The sequence below is a fragment of the Monodelphis domestica genome, chromosome 5, assembly GCF_027887165.1.
Source record: "Monodelphis domestica isolate mMonDom1 chromosome 5, mMonDom1.pri, whole genome shotgun sequence".
Classification (NCBI taxonomy): domain Eukaryota; kingdom Metazoa; phylum Chordata; class Mammalia; order Didelphimorphia; family Didelphidae; genus Monodelphis; species Monodelphis domestica.
In genome coordinates, this window is record NC_077231.1 from 78,066,226 (window position 1) to 78,081,179 (window position 14,954).

A 14,954-nucleotide genomic window follows, 5' to 3' on the forward strand; every position below is an offset into this window, starting at 1 on the left:
GGCAAATCACTGAAATTCACTAAAATAGAGAGGTTGGACTGGATCAGGCTGTCAAAACCCAATAGAAACAGGTCCCTCTATGGGCCTCCTCTTGGCTTAGAAAGCCCACAAATAATTATCCATGTAGTTTTATATTTTGATGTATTTTTTAAGTGTTTTCCAGTTACATTTTAATCTAGTTCAGGCCATGTTTGGGAGTTCTTCTTGCTTTCTGACCCCAGGTTTGACCTCTCTGTACTAGGTGACCTGTGAGCTTCCTTGATGCCCCAAATCTATGTTTCTCCATGAATAAATGTGTTCCCTGGCAGGTGACATCAAGATAAAGGAAGGGTGACTTTTTGACAGTATCTCTAAGACTTAAGAGTTCGCTTGTTTGGGGCGGTAGGTGGCACAATGGGTAGAGTGCCAGGCCTGGAGCCAGGGAGACTCATTTTCCCAAGTTCAAATATGTTCTCAGACATTTATTAGCTTTGTGACCCTGGGCAAGTCACTCTTTGCCTCAGTTTCCTCATCTGTAAGATAAGCTGAAGAAGGAAATGACAAACCACTCCAGTGTCTGCCCGGAAAATCCCAAATGGAGTCACGAAGAGTTGTTGGGCATGACTGAACCATATAAAGCCATCTGTTTTTATTAGTATTATTATAGGGTCTGTTACAAGGAGTACTACATTTGTTTCTAAGTGCAATATGAGTTAACCTGGGTTAATTTACCTGCGTTAACTGCAAGGAAGGCTGGGCACGTTGTCGAGGCCTGCTCCTATAGTGGAATGCCTTTTTTAGAAGGAAAAAAATGGCCTTTCATTGGTCCTGAAAAGAAAGAAAAGTAAGAGTATGTGGTGCCCTTCAGGAGGCACTTAAGATGGGATCTTCTGGTTCATGAGGAGGCCCCCTGGACACCTGGAACATTCAGGCCCCTTCTCTTTGTCATGGCTGGTCATTTCTGAGCTGTCATTGGCATCTGAACCTCAGAACTACAATTCCCAGCATCCCACTCTCCTAGGTAGGATATAAATTTTGTGCTGCCCCGCCTCCTGGTCTCTCTTCCTGCGACCCCTTTTGGTAGAGGTGGTGAGAGGTGACTGGCAGGAGAATCTACTCACAGGGCCTTATATTTTATTAGATAATGACCTTTTTATTCCTTTACTTCAAGTGATTATTGATAAACTTTACAAAATATAATACTTGGAGTATTGGACATTAATTTAGCCAGTGATGTTTTCCTTTAATGGGTTTTTTTCTTCTCCTCTTTTTTGCTTTTCAGATGTGGAATACTCCGAACATCACTGTCATTTGGTAAGTTGATGAATCATCTGAGCTTACTCTTGTATCAATATCTCTTTCGATCATTTATCTATATTAAAAAATATTCAAGGGGCATGTGCTGAGAGCTGATGGAAATGTAAAGAAGAGGCACAGTATTGGTGGGGAGAAAGAATGCTGGATTTGTGGTCCCAAGGGCCAGTCAGCTTAGCTAGCTGAGTCACCTTAGACAAGTCACTTGCACCATTCTGTGCCTCAGTGTTCCCATCTGTAAAATGAGCAGGTTTGAGTAGATCAAGGGTTCTTCACATTTTTGTGTATCCTAGATTCCTTTGGTAATCTGGTGAAGCCTTTGGACCCCTCCTCAAAATAATGTTTTTAAACATGTGAAATAAAATACATTGGACTACAATGGATGCCAGGCTCAACCTCTGTGACAGACGGAATTCTCAGACATGGTCCCTGTGAGATCTCTTGCCTTGGAAGGGCATAAAATCAAGAGTCACACCCTTTTAAACTTCAGATTTCTTTAGTGCCTAGATAGCCCTCTGACCAGGAGGTATTTCATAAGTGTGTTTTCTTATTCTTGACTTCAAGGAGCTTACCATCTAGAAATAATCAGAAAGTTAAATCAGAAAGAAACTCAAAGGGACCTAGAGGTAATCCAATCCAGTTCCACCACTTAACAGATAAGGAAGAAGACCCACAGAGATGAGATCTAAGAAGGGACCCGTAGAACTCATCTAGTCCAACTTCCTCATTTTCCAAATGAGGAAACTCAGAGTCAACTGACTTGTCCAAAGTCCCACAGATAGCAAGGAACAAGGCTGAGATCCAAACTCTGAACCCATGGTCATCAAGTGGTCATCTAGATTTTATCTGAAGACCTCCACAGAGCATGAACTAACCACCATACTAGGCAACTGATTCCATTTTGGAATGGCTCACATTGTTGGAAAACTCTTCAAGTCTAAATCTGTCCCTCAGCAACTTCTGTCCACTGATCTTATTTCTCCCTCAGGCCAGACAGAATTCTTGGAATAGCCTTTCAAAGGCATCATGATCCTTTTAACTCAATGCAAGAAGGACTAAGGATACCAAGGGTAACTAGATGATAAAGTGGATAGAATGCTGGACCTGGAGTGAGGAAGACTCCACTTCCTGAGTTCAAATCTGGCCTTCAGATACTTCCCAGTTATGTGACCCTGTAACAGTCACTTAACCCTGTTTGCCTCAGTTTCCTCCTCAGTAAAATGAGTCAGAGAAGGAAACAGAAACTGTTCTTGTATATCTAGCAAGACGAATGGAGTCAGGAAGACTTGGGCAGACTGAAAAATAACTTAACAACATGTCAGCCATTCTTCCTAGGTTTGTATCAATAACAGATTGGATAAACATGCTATCAATGCTTTTAGCCAAGTCACTTGTAAAAATGCAAAACAACATAGGGCCAAGCAATGATCCTTGGACATTGTACATTGTACATTGGAGACCTCCTTCCAAGAAGGCATCAAATCATTAATGACTGCAGTATGGCTTTCGCCATGCAATCTGTTCCAAATCTAGAGAATGATATTATAATTTCATCTAAATCTTTTCATCTTCCCAACAAAAAATAACATGAGAAGCTTTATGAGATTTTTGGGTAAAATCCAGAAAGATGCCACCGATAACATTCCCATCCTCCGCCAATCACAAAAAGAAAGAAGGTCAACATGGTATGCTTTCTCTTCCAGCCAGTTTGTGTTAGTTGTGATTGCTGCTGCTTTCTCGAAATATTCACTCACAGTCCCTTTTAACACATTCTAGAATTTTGCCAAGAATCAAAGACAAGCTCACTGACCTATAGCTTACAACTGCTCTCTCTTCCTTTGTTGAGGATCACCCTTCTATAATCCTGCCGTCCCTCTCCAGTTCACCACAGTCTCTCATAGATCATTGACAATGGCTCGGCAATCCTATCTGCCAATTTTTTCGGTACCCCAGGATGTAGTTCATTTAGGCTAAGTGATTTGAACCCAGCAAGGGTAGCTTTCATTCTCTTATCTTGGTTATTAGCCATTTTTCCTCTGTTCTTTCTAATCCAAAGATCATTCTCTCTGGGAGAGAAGACTGAAGCAAAATGAGGACCGAAACAGCTCTCAGTCATTAGTTATAACTCTTACATCTATCTACCCTGAGAAACAGTCCTGTCCTTTCCTTGAACTTCTTTTTTTTTCCCCTCACTGTAACATAAATTCCCCATCTTTTATCCTTGAACTTCTTTTTTTTCCCCCTCACTGTAACATAAATTCCCCATCTTTTATCCAGAGATTTTTTGCTAGCCTCAGTTTACTTTAAATTCCTTGCTATTTTTGGCATTTTTCTGATGAGATGTTACTATGCTTTTGTACTCATCCTTTGTTAATTGCCCTTGAAAAGACTTATGATCTCATTTACTTGGTGAGTTCCCTATGCAGCCACATCATTCATTCTTTTTAGGTAACCCTTCCAATCCCTCCTTTTGGGGATTTCTTTGTTTATCTTTGGAATTTCACTTTTGAGAGCTTCTTATACTTCCTAGGGTGACATTTTTTATAAAAGTTTATGGAATTCTACCTACTGTTTTATTGAAAATGTGTGAAATCTACTTTCTCCTAAATCCTTGAATATCTATTAGTTTATTCCCTCATTTCCTTTTCTTTTCTAGGGAGCACAAGTATCATTATCCCCTTTTTTAAAAATAAAAACACTTTTTGTCACAGCAAAGAACTGGAAGCAAAGTAAATGCCCATTGAATAGGGAATGGCTAAACAATTGGTGAATGTAATAAAATATTCCTGTGCCTTAAGAAACAATAAATATGATGAATACAGAGAAACATGGAAAGTCTTGTATGAACTGATGAATGGTAAAGCAATCAAAACCAGGAAAATGACATACCCAGCAACTATATAATGTAAATTGAGTGACATATAAACAATAGAAATTGTATGTGCTAAAATTATGATGATAAAACTTGACCCAAAGAAAAGTAATGAGCTATTATCCCTACCCACCGCCCACCCCTCACTACCTACAGAATTCTTGGAAGAGGAGGGAGACTCTGGGCATGGAACCCTACATCTACTGTCAGACTCTTGGATTGGCTCGTTAATTTTGCTCACCTCTCTCTCTCTGTCTCTCTCTCTGTCTCTCTGTCTCCCTCTCCCTCCCCCCCCCCCCTCTCTCTCTCTTTCTCTCTCTCTCTTTGGGTTGGATGAACTAGGAAACAGACGATATAAAGACAAAATGTCTCATTATGTTTATTTTTTCTTTTAAGGAGCAAATGGTCACTTGGGTTTAACCCTTCTAGTCTTCTTTCTATAGATTTTACCAGACTCGGAAGCTTTCCAAGATGTCCAAGGCAAGAGACACCGAGGGAAGCACAAGTTTAAAGTAAAGGAAATGTATTTAACAAAGCTGCTGTCAACCAAGGTACACTAAGCATCCTGGGAATGCTTTTACCTCTACCAAGGGGCTTATGATGTGTTTGACTTAATTTCCACTGATGTGTGAAAATGTTATAAATCCCTAGTGACTTTTAGCAAGGCAAGATGAAAGCTAAAATTGTATATACTGCCTTTTCCTTGTCTCCCCCTTAAAAAAAAAAAGCCAGTTGTAGAAATAACAGCACTTACCCAGTCCATGCAGTCATGTCTCAAAATGGGGCTCTCCTATTGTTCCCTGGCCCCTTCCCCCACAGTTTACAGCACTTTTGTTGTTGTTGTTTTGGGGGGGGGGGTTTGAGTTTGATGGCCTAATTATCCTTCTTTGTTAACTTGTTATTTTGGACAATCAACAAAACTCCTTCCTCATACCATAAACAAGAAAGCAGGAGACGGGTGAGCAGATAGAAACCTGGAATCCGTGGCTGCCTTTAAAAAAAATAAAATTAAGAATTCTGTTCACATCCTGGATGGTGCTGGATGTGTAAGCTGGTCGAATGCCAGATCTGTAGCCAATTTGACTTATCTGGCTTGTGGTAGAATGAACAGACATGCTGGATTATTTTTCCTCCTAAAATAAGCCTAGAAAAATAATGTTATCTGCACTGGGCCCCCTAGCTGTAAACTCACTGACCATTTTACTGAGCCAGATTACCGAACTGAATTTGTTTAGAGCCCAGTAGATTTGGTTAGTGCACAGACAACAGCAGCGTCTTTGCTGTCTTCAGTAGTTCTACCCTATGTAGCTTTTATACAATGCTCTGCTGCTTTAGGAAGCCACAGTAAGAACCTAGACCAGGAATAGATGCAATAAGAGAGGAAATTGTCAGAGCCTGGTATCCCCACTTGACTTCTCCCCACCTGGATATCGTTAATGAGAACCAAGCATCCTTCTGGTTGGGCTGTCATCTCAGTTGGACACTTGGCTTTACCTGGGAAACCTCAAGTCCTCCCAACTCCCCTATTGACTAAATAACTTTGCTGTGGGTAAGTAGGGGCTTATTATTTTGCCCAAACCAAATCTGAACCAGAGTTCCCACTTGCAAGAGCTCTGCTCTTCCAGCTGTGGGTCTCACCTGCTTTGATTTCCCTTTCCCTTCAGAATTTGTTTCTGCATTTTGCCCAGCATGGATTTTGCCCATTGGGTTCCATGACTTCATAGCCAACCATCTGATTTCCTCTCCGCTTTCAGGTGGCCATTCACTCTGTCTTGGAAAAGCTTTTCCGAAGCATCTGGAGTTTGCCCAACAGCAAAGCCCCGTTTGCCATCAAATACTTCTTTGATTTTTTGGATGCCCAGGCTGAGAATAAAAAAATCACAGATCCCGACGTCGTCCATATTTGGAAAACAAACAGGTAGCGGAGGGGATGGGGAGGAATGTGTGCTTTCAATGACTATTTCTCAAAACCTAGGATAGCATATTAATGAGAAGAAAGGACGGAGGAGGTTAATAGAAGATTCCACCATCTGACAGCAAATTGAGACTTCTTTATCAAAGTCTTAAAAACAATTTAAAAAATACCCTCTGTGATTTCTTTCCTAAGATTCTTGAAAATCAAAGATAGCCCACGTTTTTCATCTTAAAAGACCATTTTCTTCCTAGCTCCCTCCAGGATATAAGAGTCTTCTGGGTTGGACAGAAAAGCAAGAGCTGAGCTCCTACCCATCATTCAAGTTTCACCTCTTCTCATGAAACAAAGCCTTCTCTGACCTCCCTCCCCTTTCCCCAGCCACCCTCGACCTCTTCTTTTCCGTGTTCCCATAGAATGGATTGGGTTCTTTGTTTGGCACCTATGCTAGCCATCATGGTGGTCTCACAGGATGGTTTCATCTCACCATCTTAGTGTCGCTATGGAAAAGAGCCGGCATGGTAGGATGAATGGTAAGAGCACTGGAGGCAGAATCTAGAGAACTAGATTCGAATCCTGGCTTTCTTTGCCTTTCATTTACTGTGTGACCCCTGGCAGATCTTGAGGTGTGCTACTGAAAATAGCATGCTAGACCTCAAGCTAAAAAGACCAGAGTTGAAATCTGGCTTCATATACTCAGTTTCTTCTTCTATGAAATGGAGAACCCCCAAATTATTATGAAGAGAAATTGCAAAAATAAAACACAACCAACCTTAAGAGATTATTATTATATGTACTCTTACATTTAATCCTCATCACAACCCTTTAAATTAGGTCTTCTAGGCATTATTTAGCTACCTTTTATCATGAAATTGAGACAGAATGAGCCTAGCACTTAGCAGAGTTCTTTGCATAGAGTAGGTGCTTAAGAAATGTTTATAGACTGACTATATGACGTGCCTAATGCCTTGTCACTGGCTTCTGAGTATCGGAGGTAGAATTTGAAGATCTCTCCTGACTCTAAGGCTAACACTCTTTTTTCTCTTCATCTTCTCCAAGATTCCATTCTCTAATCTGTAAAATGGGTAGATTGGACAACATCATCTCTAACACCCTTTCTAGCCTTAAATCTAGGATAGAGAGATCTTCGATCCACATTACTTTTCTAGAGAGAGAGTGATGTTTTTGTCTATTTAGAATGTCCAGATTCTGTTTGCTCAGTCTCTCTCACATCTTCACCCTTTCCTTTCCATAAGTTTGGAGCCTCCTGGCTTTTTACCTACATTAAAGCATCAGATTGGTCATGACTCTTTGTTTTCCCCTTTTAATCCAAAATGCAAATGACTGCCAGATAAATCAGTCAGTCCATTGGCAAACTCTTGCATTTATTAAGCACCTATTCTTGCCAGCGATACAAGGAAGGACAAAAGGCAGGTCTTGCTCTCAAGGAGCTTATAGTCTAATGGTAGAGAGAACACAAATTCAGGAAGGAGCTGTTTTACACAACCCCAGATTCCTCCAATCAAGAATCAGTCTTTTTCTGTTCAAAATCCACCCAGTGGCTAATTTGTACCTTTCTTAGGACATCTATGGCATCCTATTCTGGCCTCTGTTTATATCTTTTTCTGTCCCCTGCTAGATTAGAAGTCCTTTCTGGGTGGGTGAGTGGGGTCTCTCTTAATCATCTTAATCATCATTTAATCATCATTTTTTTTAAAGAAAGAGGGGAAAACCGATTAACACAATGGATCAAATACATTTAAAAGGTGTAAATATATGCAGTGAGGACCTCTCCTCACAAAGGAGTGTCTTCTCATATGTCATTTGAAGCACGCTTGATTTTGCTAACTCACTTTTGGTTCGTTGAAATTACTGAATGTATTGTTTTCTTTGTTCTGCTTACCTCTTTGTGCATCTGCTCTTGTAGATCTTTCCACACTTTTCTGCATTTATCACTCATCTTTTATAGCAAAGGCATTCCATTACTTTCATGTACGACAATTTGTTTATCAATTTCCCATTCAAAAGGCATCTATTTGTTTTTATTTCTTTGCTATCCCCCAAATGGCTGTTATAAATATTTTGGCATATATGGGGACTTTCTTCTTATCAATGGCGTCTTTGAAGTCTGATCCCAGTAATGGAATCTAAGGTTCAAAAGGTATGGACATTTTGGTCACTTTATTTGCTTCATTCCAAATTAATTTCCAAAATGGTTCCACCATTCTCAGCTCCACTAACAATGTATTAGTAGTGTACCTAGCATTCCACATCCCTTCCAACAATTAACAGTAGCCATTTTTTAAAATCATTTTTGCCAATTTGCAGTGAGAGGTGAAAAACCTCAGGCTTGTTTTGATTTGCATTTCTCTTATTATTAGTGATTTGGGCCATTCCTTCCTGTGGTTATGGATACTTTGTAATTCTTTTGAAAATTATTTGTTCATATTGTGACTGAGTTTCCCTCAATCACAATATCCTGTGATCATTCATCTTTGGGGAATGGCTATCAGTCTTTTATGTCTTTATTGATTTCATATTTTGAATGCTAAACCATAGGGAAATCTGATATTTTCCTCTCTCATGTTCCCACTTCCCTTGTTTTAAGTGCATTAATTTTGTCTGTGCAGAACCTTTTCAGTTTCATGTAATCAGAATTTTCTTTTATCTTTTGTGATTGTCTTTATCTCTTGTTCAGTTAAAACTATACCTCCTGTCCATAATTGTGAGAGATTCATCCTCTCTTCTAAATTTTTTTTTTTAATAACACGATCCTTAATTTTATCAATACATTTAAAACTGTATTTTGGAATATGGTATAAGGTATTGAAACATTTATTCCCTTCCCCTCTGCTGTGTCTTGTACTTTGTAGATGCCATCTCATTGAATCCTCACAACTGGCCTAAGGATAGGAAAAATTTTAAGTCCTCATTTTACGGATGAGGAAATTGAAGCAGATAGTAGACTTGCCCAGGGTTACATAATAAGTGTCTGAGGCTAGGTTTGAACTCAGTTCTTAAGTCCAGTCCAATTACTCTATCCACTGGGACACCTGGCCTCAATTTCCTAATCTATAAAGTGGGGATAATAAAAGCACCTACGTCTCATAAGGTTGTTGTGAGGACCAAATAAAGGTAAAGTTTATAAATTTCTTTACAAGTTCTATAGCAGTATATAGCTATTATTATTGTATTTACAAGTTGTGTGCCTATTTGCAAATCAGGCAACTCTACTGAAACTTTTTTTCCTTTAACTCATACCTTCCATCTTGGAATCAATACTATGTATTGATTCCAAGGCAGAAGAGAGCAGTAAGGGCTAGGCAACTGGGGTTAAGTGACTTGCCCAGGGTCACACAGCTGGGAAGTGTCTCAGGCCAGATTTGGACCCAGGACCTCCCATCTTTATGCCTGGATCTCCATCCACTGAGCTACCCAGCTGCCCCTTCTAAAACTCTTAAGTTACCAGCAGGTTACATTTGTTTACAGTAGTGGTGAAGACGTGTCCATGGCTGGAAATCACAAGTCCTTGATAGATTGATGTAATATAAGATAATATTATCACTGGATTTGGAGTCAGAAAGTTTAAGGTCAAATTCTGGCTCCGACACTAGCTGGGCCATCATGGCCAAGTCACCCACACACACACTTCACTCCCCCATCCAAATTACTGTCTGTTTTCTCATCAATAAAATAGGAATGCAAAGAGGAATGCTGTTGTCAGCCTTGAGTTCTTGTTATTTTGGCGAGCATGCGGGGCTGTCACTTTCACACTTCACATTGTTTTCACATTTTTACATTTTCACATTTCAGATTATTTCTCCCCTTTGGTTCCATTTCCATCCACCAAGTTTTAGGAGATCCTTGTTGTCCATTTTTCAGTTAGTCCAGAATTGAAGTTGGCAGTGACCTTAGAAGTTATCTCGTGGAATCCTTTCATTTTACAGATGAGGACACTGAGGCCCAGGGAGGTAGTGTTTGGTTGGGGATCACTCTGGTATCAAAGAGTAGGATTTGATTCTAGTTCTTCTGCCTCCAAATTGCACCCATTTTCCATAGCACCAGCGTGCTTTGGAGAAGAATCTTCTTGTTCATCCAATATAAACAAAAAGATGCCCTTTTCTAGAGTATGACAGACATGCTGCAAGTCTCCAGCGAATGAATCTATTGACAAAAGAGAATCTCTTGTTTTCTGCACCAGCCTTCCTCTGCGTTTCTGGGTCAACATCCTGAAGAACCCTCAGTTCGTCTTTGATATTAAGAAGACGCCACACATAGACAGCTGTTTGTCAGTAATTGCCCAGGCTTTCATGGATGCATTTTCTCTTGCGGAACAACAACTGGGGAAGGTGAGACGCGGTTTGCTATTTCCTGTATTTATACTGTAATCTCTGAGTTTAGAGCCGTCTGCCTTTCTTGTAAACATTTTAAACCAGCTAAGAAGAGACCATCTGGAGAGGATTCATTCCAAATTCTTTATATTCAAAATTGCCTGTGGATTATTATTAACACCTTGGTTTGCTGTTGCTAAAATAATACACTTCTCTATGGATACGCTGTGTCCCCTCAACCCAGCCCTGACTCCGTCCCCTCTCCCTATCCCTCCACCCTGGACAGCATGCAAGATCCCGGAGAGAAGAGATTGTTTGGTTCTGGTTTTTGTCCCTCCAGCTCCTGACTCTGTGCCTGGCCCGGGGTAGAGCAGTGGCAGAGCTGGTATATTTGAGTGGGGAGGGAGATCTCTAACCTTCAAGGCTTTGTTTTTGCTTTCTGGGAAAACGATACATCTTTTAAATGTTCATAAAGAGAAACCACTGAAATCCACCGCATCGTATTGGGTCTAAATAAGATGGGGTCTAAATCTCTATTGATATTTAAATAAAAAATAGATATATTGATATTTATAGAAATAACGAAGCATAACTTGATTATTGGATGAGGATCTCACTTAGGATTTCTATTTACCACTGGCTTTCCAGAGCAGTTGGTGCGTAGTGAGTACTGTTTTCCTGGTTTCCTCATCTGATCAAAAGCACAAAATAAGCAAGCTTACTGAGATCAAAGGGAAACTAGACTTTGGAGAAAAGCGCCTTGTGTCACATCTCAGGGTCCTAATGTATTTGAACGTCCAGAGCAACAGATGGGATGGAATGCTCTGAAAATGTCTGTATGAGGCTCTGGCTCTTCCTTAGTCACATTGCTGTATGTTCGTTATTGAGAACAATTAATTCAATTCAATTGGTTCGGCTCCCTGAAAATCTTTATCTTCGAGGTAGCTCATCCGGTCTCCCGAGCCTCTGGGCTCTGAACCACAGCAAGGGGTTCCTTGTAGCATCACTTATTCATTCAACACACATTTGTTCAATATCTACCTTGTGCTTAACATGACCTAAATGCTTAATTTAAAAGGAAGATAGCTGGAGGGCCATGTGAAATAGAGAAACATTTAGATAAATTCACTGGGATAGGGTCCTCGTTGGAAGACACCAGTGGCCATGTAACAACTCCGTAAGGGGATGAACTCTTGGGCTAGGATGTTTATCCAACACGCTACCAAAAACCTGCCCAGAGAGGGGCAGTCCAACCATGCTGGAACTTGCCCTCGGGGCCATCACGCACAGAGGTGGTCGCTCCCTGAAACTACAGAATGAAGTGGGCCGCCCTGGAAAGCACATTCATGCCACTGTTTTCTCTTAATGGTTTCTTGCCTTTTTGTTGGATATTTATTTACATCTGTATCTATATTTATATATGATATACATTTGAAATATATACATTTATTTGATATACATTTAATATGTGTATAATTTTTATAAGTGTTTACATATATTTATATATGATACATATTTGAGATACATATTTATTGGATATATATACACAAATGTGATATATAAAATGTGTTTACATATATTTATGTTATACATTTGAGGTACATATTTATTTTATATACATTTGAGATATATATGAAATAGATAAAATGTGTTTACATATATTTAAAGGCAGCAGGCACCGAGGATACATAAACTAAAATGAAGCATCGCCTGCCTTCAGAGTGCACTTTCTATTGGGGGGGAGGGGGCAGCCCCATCACAGAGAAGCGGATATCCAACCCATAATGCTTGGGGGAGGGAGGTCATCAGTGGCACAGGGCACAGGCTGAGCCAAGCACAGACAGAGGAGGGGAAATATCCCATCGGAGGAGCAGCAAGTAGGTCACTTTGGCTGGAAGGCAGACGTGTAAGACAAGGTAATGAGTCATCAGCCTAGAAAAGGAGGCCAGACCAGATGGCGAAGGTCTTCGAATGCCAAGTCAGAGTAATTGCACACGGCACAGTTTGGGTTTTGTCTTGAATGCAGACTAACTCTATGACCTTGGGTGAGTCACTTTACCAGCCTCTCAGGGTGCAGAGGAGTGGCTGGTCTGCGTCAGACAGAGAATTCCCACAGATTAGGGGATGTAAGGAATCTCAGACGTCTTCCAGGCCACGATCTTCATTTTCAAATGAGAGATTGGGGCTTAGAGTCATTCAATAACCGCCACTGCCTAGCCCTGACCGCTCTTCTGCCTTGGAACCGATGTTGATTCCATATTGATTCCGTATTGATTCCACAATGGAAGGCAAGGTTTTAAAAACAAATACAGGGAAAATTAAAATGGCAAATGAAGAGGGGCTTTTTGGTGGGGGCCAAGGCAAGGAGGGGCAGCGAAAATGCCCAGAGCCAACAGAGGGAGCGTCTTGTGTGCACCCACCTCATTTTTACCAGACGGGGGGAGACAAGAGGCAAGCGCAGGGCCCGGGACTGCGGCACTGGGGTCTCTACAATATGGCGCTGCCTGTTTAAATTGATGAGATGACTCCATGTGGTGAAATGATAGGTCTGAACCATTTTGTATGCGCTCTCTGGCTTCTGCTTCTTCCCTTACCCCAGCCGGACGAGACTTAGAATTCTGGGGCCATAGTGGCACCCAGAGCGCCCTTCCTTGTGGAAAGGGCCTGTGGCAATAGCCTTCTTCTTCCTCTCCCTGCTCCCACCCCTAGAGGAGAGGTCAGCTGGATCGGAAGTCACTGCCGCCCATTTCCTGTCTTGGTGGCCACAGAAAGGGCCCGCTTACATGTGGGATGATCAAATCTATAATCAAATCTTTCCCAAGTGCTGCAATCCAGCGATGGGTGAGGATGGGAGCCAATGGTTTAATTTTAGGCTTTTACAACTCTAAGTAATGAATGTTGATGGAAATGAGGCCCATTGTTCATAGTGACTCAAAATCAGGTAAAATAATCATTTGCCTTCTTTTAGAAGAGCGAAGCAGAATAGATTAGCATTTATTCCACCTGAAGGCAACACTGAGTCGGGAGGCGTTGTCAATCAGCAGCGCAGTGAAGTGACTGGGAATGCAGGCGGCCACTTCAAAGTGGACATCACTCTTGACGTCTTTTTGTTTTTCTCTCTGTTTCGTTAAGGAGGCGCCAACTAATAAACTTCTTTATGCCAAGGATATTCCAAACTATAAAGAGGAAGTGAAAGCTTATTATAAAGCAATCAGGGATTTGCCTCCATTGTCGTCTTTGGAAATGGAAGAATTTTTAACTCAGGAATCTAAGGTATGAAAGCAAAGCCGAAGCAGGCCGATGTGTTTAATTCCTTTAAAGAATCTTTGACTCTTAACCCTTCATTTCGTCTCCCTTTGTTTAAGAAACACGAAAATGAATTTAACGAAGAAGTGGCCTTGACAGAAATCTACAAATACATCGTAAAATATTTTGATGAGGTAAGTGTTAACATTTTCATGATTGCCTCCTTGTTCTACCTAAGGATGTCATAGGATTTGGATTGGGCCATATTATTTGTTCTGACACCCACAGGCTGACCTTTGGCCAGTCGTGAGTTGGGTGGATCCTAAATTTGGTTTAAATTCTCCCAAATCCTGACCCTCGCTCCCCTGGGCTTTATAAAGATACAGACTTAACTTCAATAAGGGGAGGGGAGGATAAAAGGGAGGAAGGGAGCGAGTGTATTTAATAAGCACCTACTATGTGCCAGGCACTGGGCGAAGCACTTTACAAATAGCTCAAAGTCCATTTCTCCCATTTAATGTGATTTGATATTAAATGGGGCCGGCTTGTACTTGATCATAAATGAACGCTAACCTTGTCATCCGCTTTAGTACTAGATTGTTGTATCGTCTACGCTCTGTCTTCAGTGATTATCTAGATGAAATGATGTCCATTTTTTTTTGTTTTTTCAATTCAAAAAGCAAGCTTATTTCAGTAAAGCCATTCTCCGCCATTAACTAACTCCCATTGATCTGGGTTTTTTCTTTTGGAATTCATACAGAAGCATTCATGAAACACACAGTCTCCAAATATGTGTTAATCCCCCCCTTCCCTCATTCCCCCCACTCAGTCATGCTGGGCCAGGCTATCCATGTCAGTGGTGAGAATAGCTCACCCTTTCCATTTTCTACTTTGAAGACCCAAGTGAATAAGGTAGGGTAGAGGTGATGAGTTCCTTCCACATGATTCAGCATCCTTGTTTTCCAGGGGTAGGGGTGACTAGGGTAGAACCGGGCAAGGGGAGGGTGGGGACCGGTGACTCTCCGATCAGGGTGCCTGACCCCCCCCTCTGGACACCCCCTCCCCTCCCCCCCTCCTGGCCTGCTGCATTGGATGGAGGTGAAACAGCTTCCTGCATGCTGGCTGTCTCGGTTGCTTGTGGTGCTTGGAATGGCTATGATAATAATGCACATCATCTGGCCAGGGAGAGGCTGGCCTCGTATCTGTAAGTAAATAGACGGTATTTCACGGGAGCTGCTATTTCCAGCAGGAGTGTTGTTGATCCTGTGATAATGACTTAGGAAAAGCAACTTGCAGAATG

The 14,954-nt window shown here is 41.2% G+C and overlaps 1 protein-coding gene across 1 annotated transcript in view; it reads left to right on the plus strand.

Annotated features, from left to right (window-relative positions):
• Nucleotides 1-14,954, plus strand: part of PLXNC1 (plexin C1) — a 243,579-nt gene that overhangs the window by 225,910 nt on the left and 2,715 nt on the right. The window contains exons 25-30 of the mRNA XM_001370068.4: nucleotides 1,262-1,293; nucleotides 4,609-4,716; nucleotides 5,920-6,083; nucleotides 10,279-10,426; nucleotides 13,541-13,681; nucleotides 13,774-13,848. Coding sequence (XP_001370105.2) covers nucleotides 1,262-1,293; nucleotides 4,609-4,716; nucleotides 5,920-6,083; nucleotides 10,279-10,426; nucleotides 13,541-13,681; nucleotides 13,774-13,848 — 668 coding nt within the window. The remainder of the gene's footprint in view (nucleotides 1-1,261; nucleotides 1,294-4,608; nucleotides 4,717-5,919; nucleotides 6,084-10,278; nucleotides 10,427-13,540; nucleotides 13,682-13,773; nucleotides 13,849-14,954) is intronic.